The 12055-nt window shown below is 39.6% G+C and overlaps 3 protein-coding genes and 1 long non-coding RNA gene across 4 annotated transcripts; 1 reads left to right on the plus strand and 3 right to left on the minus strand.

Moving 5' to 3' along the window:
- Positions 1 to 1475: 1475 nt before the first annotated feature.
- LOC128261057 (alpha-(1,3)-fucosyltransferase C) lies at positions 1476 to 4070 on the minus strand. Its single transcript, XM_052994493.1, has 2 exons — positions 3162 to 4070; positions 1476 to 1952 (listed from the first exon to the last, which is right to left on the minus strand). Exons 1-2 carry the CDS (start codon positions 3950 to 3952, stop codon positions 1517 to 1519), a joined length of 1227 nt encoding a protein of 408 aa, XP_052850453.1. The 5' UTR covers positions 3953 to 4070; the 3' UTR covers positions 1476 to 1516.
- A 407-nt stretch (positions 4071 to 4477) lies between these two features.
- On the minus strand, positions 4478 to 5589 carry LOC128261062 (uncharacterized). Its single transcript, XR_008268209.1, has 3 exons — positions 5224 to 5589; positions 4702 to 5147; positions 4478 to 4618 (listed from the first exon to the last, which is right to left on the minus strand). It is a non-coding gene; the product is annotated as an uncharacterized LOC128261062 (long non-coding RNA).
- A 715-nt stretch (positions 5590 to 6304) lies between these two features.
- Positions 6305 to 7538, minus strand: LOC128261061 (ras-related protein Rab-21). The gene is made up of 2 exons (XM_052994501.1): positions 7313 to 7538; positions 6305 to 7242 (listed from the first exon to the last, which is right to left on the minus strand). The coding sequence occupies exons 1-2, from the start codon at positions 7374 to 7376 to the stop codon at positions 6626 to 6628; spliced, it is 681 nt and encodes a 226-aa protein (XP_052850461.1). The 5' UTR covers positions 7377 to 7538; the 3' UTR covers positions 6305 to 6625.
- Positions 7539 to 7677: 139 nt separating this feature from the next.
- LOC128261060 (cytochrome c oxidase assembly factor 7 homolog) lies at positions 7678 to 10225 on the plus strand. Its single transcript, XM_052994500.1, has 3 exons — positions 7678 to 7869; positions 8011 to 8300; positions 9360 to 10225. Exons 1-3 carry the CDS (start codon positions 7770 to 7772, stop codon positions 9774 to 9776), a joined length of 807 nt encoding a protein of 268 aa, XP_052850460.1. The 5' UTR covers positions 7678 to 7769; the 3' UTR covers positions 9777 to 10225.
- The last annotated feature ends 1830 nt before the right edge of the window (positions 10226 to 12055 follow it).

The following is a 12055-nucleotide window of genomic DNA, read 5'->3' on the forward strand; positions in this document are numbered from 1 at the left end:
AATTGTATGTAAAATGTATGTAAATGTAAAATCACAGTTAAATTCTTTGACAAATTTTGGTACAAACCTGTTTTGTTTTATTTGTTTTTATTGAATAAATTGAATTTTAATCTTTTTTTTTTAAATCTGTAAGCAATTGCACTTTACTTTAACTAGTTGTAACAATTTTCAAACTGAAAATGTTTAAAACGCCTTCTCTAGAAAAAGCTTTGTCACCGATATATTAGCCGATGGTATCTGAAAAATAAGGGAATTAAAGCTATTCAAATAATTCAAATTAGCTTAACAAGACTTTTAAGAAATTTAGGTATTTCTGGCACATTTTATAAAAAAAGACATATGATAGAGTTTTAGAAATCTTGAGTTTTTACAAATTTGCGATCTTCAGGACTTTTAACTTCGTAATAATGTGTTTTTGTTTGATACTATTAAAAATATTTTATTTTATTTTATATTGATATATGATAGAATATATATTGTATATATATTAATATCTGTTCATTATATTCTAACAACAGGCAATTTTCTGTTAAATTAAACATTGTTTTCGATTTGTTATATCCATTAGTTTTTTATGTTTAATTTTTAAGTTAAGTTCGAAACGTACTTGATTTTATTCTTGAGCTAAGAACACACATTCCTAAAACATGAATCCAAAATCAAGCACGAACGACTTAAGACTAGGGCTGGTTTTTTTTCTGAGTGTACTTATCGGAAGTACAGGTACACAGGTATTTTGGGCTCCAAGCCCTTGTGAAACGATAGTGATAGCAATTGAAATCGTTTAGCATGTTATTCATGGTCCCATTAGAAGGCAATTGAATATCTTATCACCCCTGACTTCATTATCTGCAATTGGCTAACGAACCAGAATGTTGAGAATGTTGATTTAGGCCCAAAACTACAGATGATGGGTAGGTACACAAACACAAATATTCGTAAGCTATCTCGCTCTCTTCGTGCCCAACTTTCTCTTTCGATTTCGTGTACACTAAAGAAACCCTTTAATATTTGAACAATAACAACCTAGATAATTTTTATTCAAATCCTTATTTAAATTTTACAACATTTATATTTTGCATATTTTGTAAAGTAATTATCAATAAAAGATTCAAGTCGATATGTACTTAGAAAACTCTAAACGCGTTTTACTCAGAATGACATTTCTCAAAGGTGACTAAAATAACTTAAAAACTACTGAGCCAATCTTTTCAAAATTTTTCAGGCTTATTTATTGCACCAAAATGTAGTCTTAATAAAATATTTATAATAATCAAAGTTTTGATTATCAGGCACTTTGTTTAAGAATATATATTTTTATGAATTCTTTAATTAAAATCAAATCAAAGAAAGTGCATTTACTTAGCCTATATAGTTATTAAGATAATTATTTAAAATATTTAATTCAAAAAAAAAAAAATTCAAAAATATGCTTAATATAAATATATATTAAGATAATAAAAAAGCTAGGTGGCTTCCCGAAAAGAGCCTTTATTTGAGCCTTTGCCCCTTCAAATCACAAACCAATGTGGCTTTCCAGGCGACAACCGTTGAACCACCAGGACTGTATGTCCCCGTAGACCTGCGTCTTGTGGCCAAATCCGGGGTCATGGAGTCGGGCGCAGAGGTCGCAAAAGGGCGAGGTGAAGGCCAGGCGGTAGTGGCGTCGCCACCAGAAGTACCCGACATACTCCTTCGGATTGCCGGCCACTAAGCTCAGGTGACGGGCCAGATCAGCCACCGTCTCGAAGCGGTTGGCATCGATGTACGAGTGAGGCGGCAGGAAGCGCGCGTAGTCCGCTCCGCCGAAGACCACGGGTATGATGGTCCGGTGCAGGGCATCGAACAGCTTCTCCGTCACATAATCCTCGCACAGCGAATTCTCGAAGGCCAGGTAGAACAGGTAGTCCGTGTCCAGCATCGAGTCGCAACGCGGATTCCCTCTTTCGCAGCTAAAATGCATAAATCAATTTGTAGCATTGATTGTGGAGTGGAGTTTTAGAATGATAGATGATCTTCAGTAACATTCAGCGTTCAAATACTTAAATAAAAATAATTAAGATTTTATTAAAAATTTAATTATTAACTCTTTTCTTACTTGGCTTGGGCTTTTCAGCAATTCTATATACAATGCATTCTCTAGAAGTCTTGTTATCAGAAACATTTGAAATTGATCTAACAAAAATTATTGCTAGCAACACTCAAACTAATACTATTACCAATAACTATCAATAATAAAATTCTGCCTTCTTGGGGATAAAGTCTATTGTCTAAAAATAAATGGAAAATTTGCGGATGACTATTTATAGAAATTGTTACTCAAATACAATACTATACTATAGTGTTTACAAATTTAAATCGACAAAATCCTCCAGAGATTAGACCTTGATTTTCTGTTGCAGATGGACGCCTGATTTAGAAAATGCCACTCAAAATTGTTTAAAGTGTAAATAAATAACGTTTTTACCTGTATTCATGCCTATTTTATTTTTTATCTCCAGTTCTTTGGAACGTTTAAACATACATTTTCCTTCATGGCCTCAAAATGTTTTCTAATTTTAATAACTAAATATTAGCATTTATTTAAGATTTACAAAAAATTGAAAAATTGACAAAAGCTAAGATAAATATATGCTACAATATATTCTTGTTCAATTTATTAATAACTTATAATTTAATCTGCCAAATAATTAGGTTAAATACTCATAAATTATTTTTCCCCAAGGTTTCAACTGAAAGCTGTGACAAAAATCGAATAATTATTACATATAGTACATGTATTATATTACATTCATTTCAAAGTGAAAATGCTTGCAATGATAGCAATAATCAGTTATTGTTTGTTTAATTTTAGCTTTAATGCAATTATTTTGTAACTGATGAGCAATGATACTCATTTTGATAAAATGCCGCATCAATTGGGTCTTGATACTTGGATACGCCAAACTTTGATATGTTCAAATAGAAAAATTTGTTTTTTTAATATCAATTTTACATTATTCAATGTTCAAAAAAATGATATCTGTGAATATCAAATTGGTTTTTGTTGTTTCTCTGTGTAGCAAACAGTTTTCAAGTATTTCGTACTCTTTATAAAACAATTTTGGAAATGTAATAAAGTCTGCAATTTTTGTTTTACACCATTTGTATCATCCGCTCACCTGAGGGTTCCGCACTTCCCGTAGATGTCCACCTCAACGAACTCCTGCAGCCTCTCGGCCAGGATTTCCCGCTTGGACAGCGTCTCGCAGTGGGAGACGAACCAGGCGACCATCTTCGTCTTCCCGGCCCAAAGATCCCAGATCGTCGAGTCGTTGAACGAGGCCGGTGGCCTGCGCCAGTGGGGCCGTTCACTGGGCGCCACCGGGGCGTCCGTTTCGATGTCCAGCAGCTGGCCGTAGGGCCAGACCACGTCCGAGTCGAGGCGATAGGTCATGGTGAGGTTGTAGAAGCCGGACTCGTCGTCCAGCCGGTGCTTGGTCTCGCCGGGCGGCTCCATCAAAGCGAAGACGTAGATTTGGTGGGCACTCCTCTGCTGGGGAATGGGTCGCAGCAGCGGGTACATCTCCGCCGCGTGAAAGACGATGGCATCGTACAGGTCCACGGCGGGCAGGATGTGGTGCTGGTTGCTCAGCTTGCACTGGTATACCGGACACCGGAGCTCGTCGCGCAGCTCCTGCGGACCGAGGGTGTCCCAGGAGAGCTTCCAACGCGGGTCCCCAAAGAAATCGCTCCAGAGCAGAATGGTGCGGATGGATCGTGTGGAACGGGTGTTCGGGGCGCTCTGCCGGCGCTCCAGGTGATCCTGCAGGATACCGTACTGATTGAGGAGCGGCGACTGGATCACCCTGTGCAGGATCACCAGCGTGCCGGCCAAGATTAGGAGGAGCAGCGCTAGGGCGCCGCGCTGCTCACAAGCCCACAACCGACCCGATCGAACAGCCATCGACATGTGCCCCACCTGGCCAGATAACAAGCGCCAACTACTCCGCAGCTACAGTGGACTCTGCCTATGATTTCTATGTGCCATAATAAGTGGACTGAAAAGGAGGCACACCTCAACAACATATTTGCATAATAAACACATGCACTTATTACAAATTCATTTAAATAATATAAATCATACGATTTGTAACGTATTAACCACATTTTTTTTTTTTATATTTGTATAAAAATATTTGTTTATTTAAATTTGTGATAATTTAGAATGTTCTTTTTGGAGCGAATAAACAATAAAAAATAAAAAAAATAAATAAATCAAGAAACTTTTTACATATTTTGTACAAGCAATTCTAAATACAGTTTAAAACAAACTTTATTATTGTTAAATTAATTAAAATAAATATTTAAATTTCTGATCATTTGGAAATTAATTTTAGTCCTACTATACAATTATTAAATCATTTGTTTGAAAAACTTGTCGAAATTAACATTTTGAAATTAAACAAAAATTATTATAAATTTATATATATTTTTTATATTAATTTGCTTAAATATTTGAAACAAGTAAAACAATGAGTTGGTGCTTTAATTAGTTAATAAATGTTTGTGATCGACGAAAGGTATACAATTTTCCAAATACTAAGGATCCTTGTAGGGCTCTTATAGGCGGGTTCCACTGTACCAATAGTCGTAGTTTCCCCAGCGAAAGGTGCATTATTAATTGCCGGTCCGATAAGTATGGAACTGTTCACCACTCACCACTCAGAACTCAGAACTCAGAGCTCGGAACTCACACTCCTACCTGGCTGAATAAAGATTGGGCCAGATAAGTGAATCCACCTCCTTCTGCTCACACCTCACACGGCCAGCGAGTGACTGAGGTCCAGGCAACGCTTCAGGAACCGGGTGAGCAGGCTGAACACCATCACGAATCCGTAGACCAAGCAGGTCCTCACCAGATCCACCAATTGCTTCATGTTCCGGCGACAACTGAGAGCCAACTACATGGGTCTCTGGTTGCTGGTCGATGGGAAATGCGGAAAATGAAGGGCGGAGAAGGTGGAAAAGTGGGCTGGCGATGCGGCGTTTCACCTGTGGAAACACGGACAGGTGTTTCCCTGTTGCCCGGCCCCAAGACTTTCGCCACGTAATTGCAGTGGAACAGAGCAATCTCTGGCAATTATTCTAATGCACTGCCCGATGTCCTGGAATCGAAATTAATGGCCCATTGTCATGAACACGAATTACTGCCATTGCCTCGAGTCGTTCTCACGTATTTACCTGCTGGAGCCTGGCCCACTTTGGGGCCCCAAGTTGAACCATCATTAGGCGTCGGCGTCGTCGTCGGCGTCACATCGGAGTGTGATTAGCTTTCAATTAGCCGGACAATTGACATTGGAAACAAGGACAACACAACAAGGCAATTTCGTGTTTACCTGTCGTGAAACTCCAGCCAAAGTAGGGCTATTCATTCAGTTTCGGTATAGAAATACGTGGATTATTTTCAATTGACAAGTCGAAAATTTCAAAAATCTGTTTTCGAAAAGCAGCGTATTTCAATATTATTAGGAGTTACTTTCTAATAACTTATTTGGTTTAGTGTAGAAATCCAAGAAAGAAAATATTCAATTCACTATTTGGAAAACAGAGCATTTCAATACTTTTACTTTACTTTACTTTTGTAAAAGTAAAATTATATTATATGTACAATTTTTTTTTTTAATTTTTATGCCATACATAACATTAATTTAGTTCAGCATAAAAATTTGAAATTTATTTAAATGCATCTGTTACCACAAAATCAAAAATACAAATTTAAGAATCAGTTTTCGGAAAACGGAGTAAAATCAATATTGATAAAAGATCACTGCTAATAACTTATTTTTTCAGTGATAAAATTATACATTTTTTTTTAAACACTGTAATTGGACCTTTTATCCAGAAATTACTTAAATCCGGTTTCAGAAAACAGAGTATTTTAATATTATTCAAAACTGTTTGCCCAAAAATGTTCTATAAAACAAAAAATACGTACAAATATCAACTTGAAAACAAATATAAAAAAAAGTTTTACCTTTTGTAAATATTATTTGAAGGCTTTTATACGTTTTCTTTTTGATAGATTCATGTTAAGGTTAAATTTGTTAAGAATTCTCAAAAGATTTTAGGCGTATTATGTTCATTGGTATCAAGCCAGAATCTACACTGATTACAGTCCGGCAAAGCAGACATTACTGGTGATATATTACGAAGTGGGTTTACAATCGCTTACCCACCGCAACACCGAGCTATCAGCTCTTGAGCCAAATCAGGCTGATTCAGCCCAACTACCGACGTAAAGCCGTTCCGAAAACAAGATAAGTGCAAGTATAAGTTAATTTATTGCTTGGCGCGCACACAAAGAGCGGAATAAATCGAATGTTCGAAATGACAAACACGAAATTTGAATACAAACTAGGGGTGCCGAGAAACATGATTACAAAGTGTCTGAGCAATTTGGCGAACAAATTTCAAATAATATAAGGATTAGTTTTGGTTCTAGGATTAATTAGTTATTTGATAACAGAAACACACACACGCGCTGCGCACACACGTAAATATATATAGTATATACATAAGATGAACATCGGCTACAGGTCCTACATAGTACGTTAATTATGATTACTATCACAATGGGGGACGGCTAAATGCCGCAGCATGATCGCTGGCCGGCGGGATCGCCGGGATCCGGTAGCTCCGACTCCTCCGAATTGCTGAGGGCATCCGTATCGGCATCCGGATTGGTATGCTGCAGGCGCAATGGACTGGCATCCGGCTCCCGTTGGCTGAGCTGTTCCAGCATTAGATGGGTGAGCAGCTCGAACAGCTCGGCCACGCCCTCGTTCTCCTTTGCCGAGCTCTCCACATACTGGGCGCCCACGGTGCGGGCATATTGGAGGGCCTCCTCGTACGCCACCGCCCGCTGCTCCTCCAAATCAGTCTTATTGCCGACAATGATCAGGGCAATCTCCGTGCCGCGCATCTGGCGCAGCTCGCGCACCCACGATTTGACTTTCTGGAACGAGTCCTGGTCGGTGATGTCGTAGACGAGCAGCGCGCCGTCGGAGCCGCGATAGTAGATGGGCCCCAATGCATGGAACCGCTCCTGACCGGCCGTATCCCAGATATTCAGCTGCGCCCGCCGCCCATCTTCGAGGGCCACCTTGCGGGTCACAAAGGAGGCCTGCAGGGTGCTCAGATGCTGGGCATTGAAGCGATCCTCCATGTAGCGCAGCACCAGCGACGTTTTGCCCACACAACCTGCAATTTTGGTCGTATTGTCGTTATCGGGTAGTTTTATGGCCCATAATTGGCGACTCACGAAACCCACCTTCGCCCAGCAGCACCGCCTTGAAATTTAGCGTGGGACCGCTCCTCGTCCTGCGCGCACTCATTGTGGTTTCCCGATTCCTACGTCTCTGGCCCGGATGCTCATCGGTTTTCGGAGGAAAACACGGGTGGCAAAAAAAAAAAAAAAACAATGAGAAAATGCAAAATTTGGATTCTTTTACACGTCCGCCAGTGTGGCCGTCTTGCAGCACTACTTAAATGACGCACTGTATTCCATATGTGCTAGGGATGTGCAAAATATATCAATGCATCAATATATCGATATGTTTTGGTTTTTTTTTTTTTTTTTTTTTTTTTTTTGGTAAATGTAACGAAATGGTATTTATTTTTCTGGCCGGATGGTATTTTTCTATCGCCATCGGCACGGTCACACTGCAGAGGACGAACCAAAGCAAGCACAATATTTTTCGGTTGTTATCTATTAAAAATCAACGACCATGGCCTACGACCTGAAGAAGGAGTCGGACGTGAAGGAGTACATTGACAAGCTGGGCGTGGAGTACCGCTTCGGGTGCTACTCCGAAAAGAAGCCGGAAGGTGAGCGCTCAGCCGGCGGCCAGCGACCAACAACAACAAGAACAACAATACATGAAACGAATGTATAACCTAGGTTTCGCGGGGCGGCAATATTACAAAACAATTTATGGGCCAGAACTAAACACATTTCGCATTTTGCAGCCTGCCACCTGCTGGGCGACTATCTGGAGGGCATCAAGAAGGACTTCGAGAAGGCCTCCAAGGTGTACAAGTCGACGTGCGACGACTACGGTTACGCAAAGTCCTGCTACAAGTACGGCAACTACAGCTTCCTCGGAAAGGGCAAAAGCGGCAGCAAGGGCGATCCCCGGGTGGCCTACGAGTACTACGAGAAGGGCTGCAACCTGAACGACTCGGACGCCTGCCTTCACTCCGGCCTGCTGCTCGTCTCGCGGTCCATGCCCAAGGAGATCGACCGGAATGTGCCCAAGGTAATGGCTGCAGACTCACTCCTGTGCCATCGAAATAATAGCACAAGCACAGCGCAGAGGCGCTAAGAGTGTAGGCCCATATCTAGAATATAAGGTTACATTGCTCTGTAGTTTGTAGTTTCCCACGTTTTAAGGTTCTTCTGCTTACTTTGCCTACCTAAGAGCACCTTGTAGCACAGGTGAACATCAGCAAAAGGATGTGCAGGATCACTAAATCGCGATCTGTAAACTACCATCGAAATAATAGCACAAGCACAGCGCAGAGGCGCTAAGAGTGTAGGCCCAAATCTAGAATATGTGATTACATTGCTGTGTAGTTAATATATCCCTACTTTAAAGGTTTACCTCTCAAAAGTACTGCTCACATTCTGAAGTAGGGGCGAGCATCACAAATGGATTGCCTAAACTAAGTTTTACATGATCAATTTGATAATATGTCAAATCTACTAGTTTTAGAAGTTCTACTTTCCTTGCATACTGAAAAACGTCTTGTAGTCAGTAGGAGATTGCCAAAGCTATATTACAAGCATTTTTTGTTCCCTTAAATACTATGTATTGTAAATTTTATAAGACATCCTGATAAAATGGCCACTAATGGTGGGTCCTGAAGTTCCTGTTCATAAATTTTGTATATGTACTTTTAAAGGTACACAAATCGTTAATAACGTATAAGCACCTACAACTGTGTTCAACATGTTAAGCAAAAATACATGTGAATCTTAGTATCTGGTAGCAAATTCCCCATAATCAATTGGCCAATAAAGTTCATTCAACATTTATTGTTGATGAGGTATCCATATAAAGCTAATTGTAAACTAAGAAAACATCCTGATTAGCTGTCAATGGCAGCATTAAGTACTTGCTATAAATTTAACATTTTTCGCTGTTGTTATTTGCTGTAGATATCATTTCTTAGGAACTATTTTTGCTTATTCTTTCCAAATTAATTTGGAACTCAATGTCCATTATTTTATTTTATTTGAAAGGGAACTATCGCTATTATTTCGACCTACTATATATATTGCTGAACCGCATAATAACTTGTGCCTTATTCCGCAGGGCTTGGAGTTCCTGACCAAGAGCTGCGACATGAACAACGCCACCGCCTGCTTCTACCTCTCCGGCATGCACATCTCGGGTGTGCAAAAGAAGCCGGACCAGAGTGCGGCGACTGCGTCCGCCGGAAGTGGGCCTGTGGCGCCGCCCAAGGATGGGAAGACGACGCCGCTGAAAGACTCCGACTACATTGTGCTGAAGGACATGAAGAAGGCGTTCCAGTTCGCCCACAAGGCGTGCGAGCTGCGCAACATGTACGCGTGCGCCAATCTCAGCCAGATGTACGCCCGGGGCGATGGGATCGAGAAGAACGAGAAGGAGGCGGAAAAGTACAAGAAGCTGGCCATCGAGATGCAGGACGAGGTGAAGAAGCAGCAGGAGACGCTGGGTTTCCAACAGGGCGTGGGCATGCCCAACTAACTCTGATTCATTTCGACTTGATACCTTTTCGTAATCAGCTAAACGGCTGTTCTTTCGCCATCGCTTAGTCCAATGTGTTTTTTTTTTTTGTTTGTTTTGTCTCCATCTTTATAAGGTTTCCCTTTACCAATTATCAATTACCCTTTGCCCTTTTGCCCCTTACCCCTTCCCAGTCGGTCTAACATTAGTGGTTAAACTAACTAGCTTGTGTTTGTGATTTCTGTGTACATAGCCGGCATTTGCTTGCGGCGTGAGTGAGTGAATGAGTGAGAAGGTGTAATGAAGAGAAATTCCTAGTTTTAATTGTTAAAGTTATATATCAAGTAACAAATGATGAACCCTTAAACAATTCTGTTGATACCTTATATACAAAATACAAATTACAAAATACAAAATACAAACCAGTCCCAACAAAGGACGTAGACCAAAAAACTCCAACTGCATGGTTTTTCATTGCCACCGGGCGAATTTTAGCGATGGCTTTCTCCATTTTTATTTCCATGGCCATGTTTCAAAAAGGCGACGACAAAAACCCGGCGACGTTTAATGGAACGCACGCCCAATTATCTTCACTCGCGATCGCCATTTGCCGTGACTGCTACGCGTGTTCAATTTAAAATCTATCCATACAGTGCGTTTCGCTTTTGTAGTTCAATTTAAAAAATCAACAGCCAGACTTTTTTAGGGCTTTTCTACCTGTTTTCGTCACATTTTCAGATCTATTCAAGTCTCAACCAACTTTAAGGCATCCTTTACTTGTTTTGATTTCAAGAAATTTTAATAAAAAGTCTAGGGGATTTTATTCTACACTTCATTTATTCATTTAATCAATAACATCACATTAGCCGCTTTACTCAATTGATTGTGTAAAGTTCAGTCCTTTTCAAAACTTTCGATCGTGAAATATAACAGATATCAAATGCGGCGGTTATATATATTTTTGCATTTTAAGGTCCTAGTCTCGAACGGAATTTTTAGGAATGCGTTTCCATTTGGCACTACTTGTCGCATTAGTAATTTTTACAAAACTTTGAGACTATTGTGCAAAGCCTTAAATTTTAAATAGAATTTTGTTGGTTTTTCGAATACATTCTTTGCCCACCAAAATCTACCAAAATCTAAGATTATTTTTTTCTACCATTTACATTAGTATGTAAAGCAATCTACTTTCACACCCTCTCGGTGCGCTTCGTCACTACGTGGCTGTCCATTGATAAGAAACAGAATAAGGAAGAATTGAGATAAGAGGGTTAAAAATGTTTTTTTCATACTTTTTTATTCATATGGTTTTTGTTTTCAAATAAATGGTAAATCAAAAAATTAGCTTATAAATATTATGGTTTAAATAACAAACTACAATGGTCTGTATTAAATATTTTTAATGTTATCGTATTAGATGCACAATATAGGTTTAAATTTTAAAAACATATAGAAAAGTGAAGACAAAAAAAATGTTTCAAACTTTATAACATATCGGTCCTGTTTTGGTATACCTTAGCTTTTTAACAATTACAATTCTGAACCGCACTGTCCCCGTGTGTCCATATCATCCCATTTAGTGCTTTGGTAATCGTCTGATCTACTGTCTATTTTAATAGATGGACGCTTAATTAAAAACGCTCTTGTCCAATTAGTGGCTGTTTAGTTAGATGATGATGGCCCCCTCCACCCCGTCCATCGCACTGCCAACCCACCTTTTTATTTGCGGTTGCCGTCTGATATTCTGGAAGATCCATTCATATCTGGCATATATGTGCATACATATCTCACCGCGATGGCAAACATAGACTTTAGGTTGTCACGTAAGCTGGGAATATGCTTTAAACAAATACCGAAAAGTAGTAAGTTGTTTGGAGAACCCTTCTCTCATGGACAGCGTGACGGAAGTATCCGACAGTGCTTTCAGATAACCCGAATCTCTGAATCTCCAAATCTGGCGATGAACAAGCTCTATTTGGTTAGATTGAGGGGGTTACACAGAAAGAAATGAGATTTTAAAAGTGATTGACTCTAAGAAGCAAACTATTTTGGCATCGTTTATTATCTATTTTTATGTGAACATTTTTTTGCTAAAATTGGGAAGTGTAAAATTGTTGATATTTAATTTAGATGGTATTTTACTTATACAATATGGGCCAGGTGCCAAGCCCCGAAGCGATGGCACGAGTCTGCGCTTAGCTCTAATTAGTTGATCGCTCTACCATGACTTGACCTTTGCCGATCGCCAATGCGCCCGCTCCGCCCACTACCCCGAAATAAAATTGACAAAATGCAAATAA

Source organism: Drosophila gunungcola (assembly GCF_025200985.1).
Source record: "Drosophila gunungcola strain Sukarami chromosome X unlocalized genomic scaffold, Dgunungcola_SK_2 000050F, whole genome shotgun sequence".
Lineage (NCBI taxonomy): Eukaryota > Metazoa > Arthropoda > Insecta > Diptera > Drosophilidae > Drosophila > Drosophila gunungcola.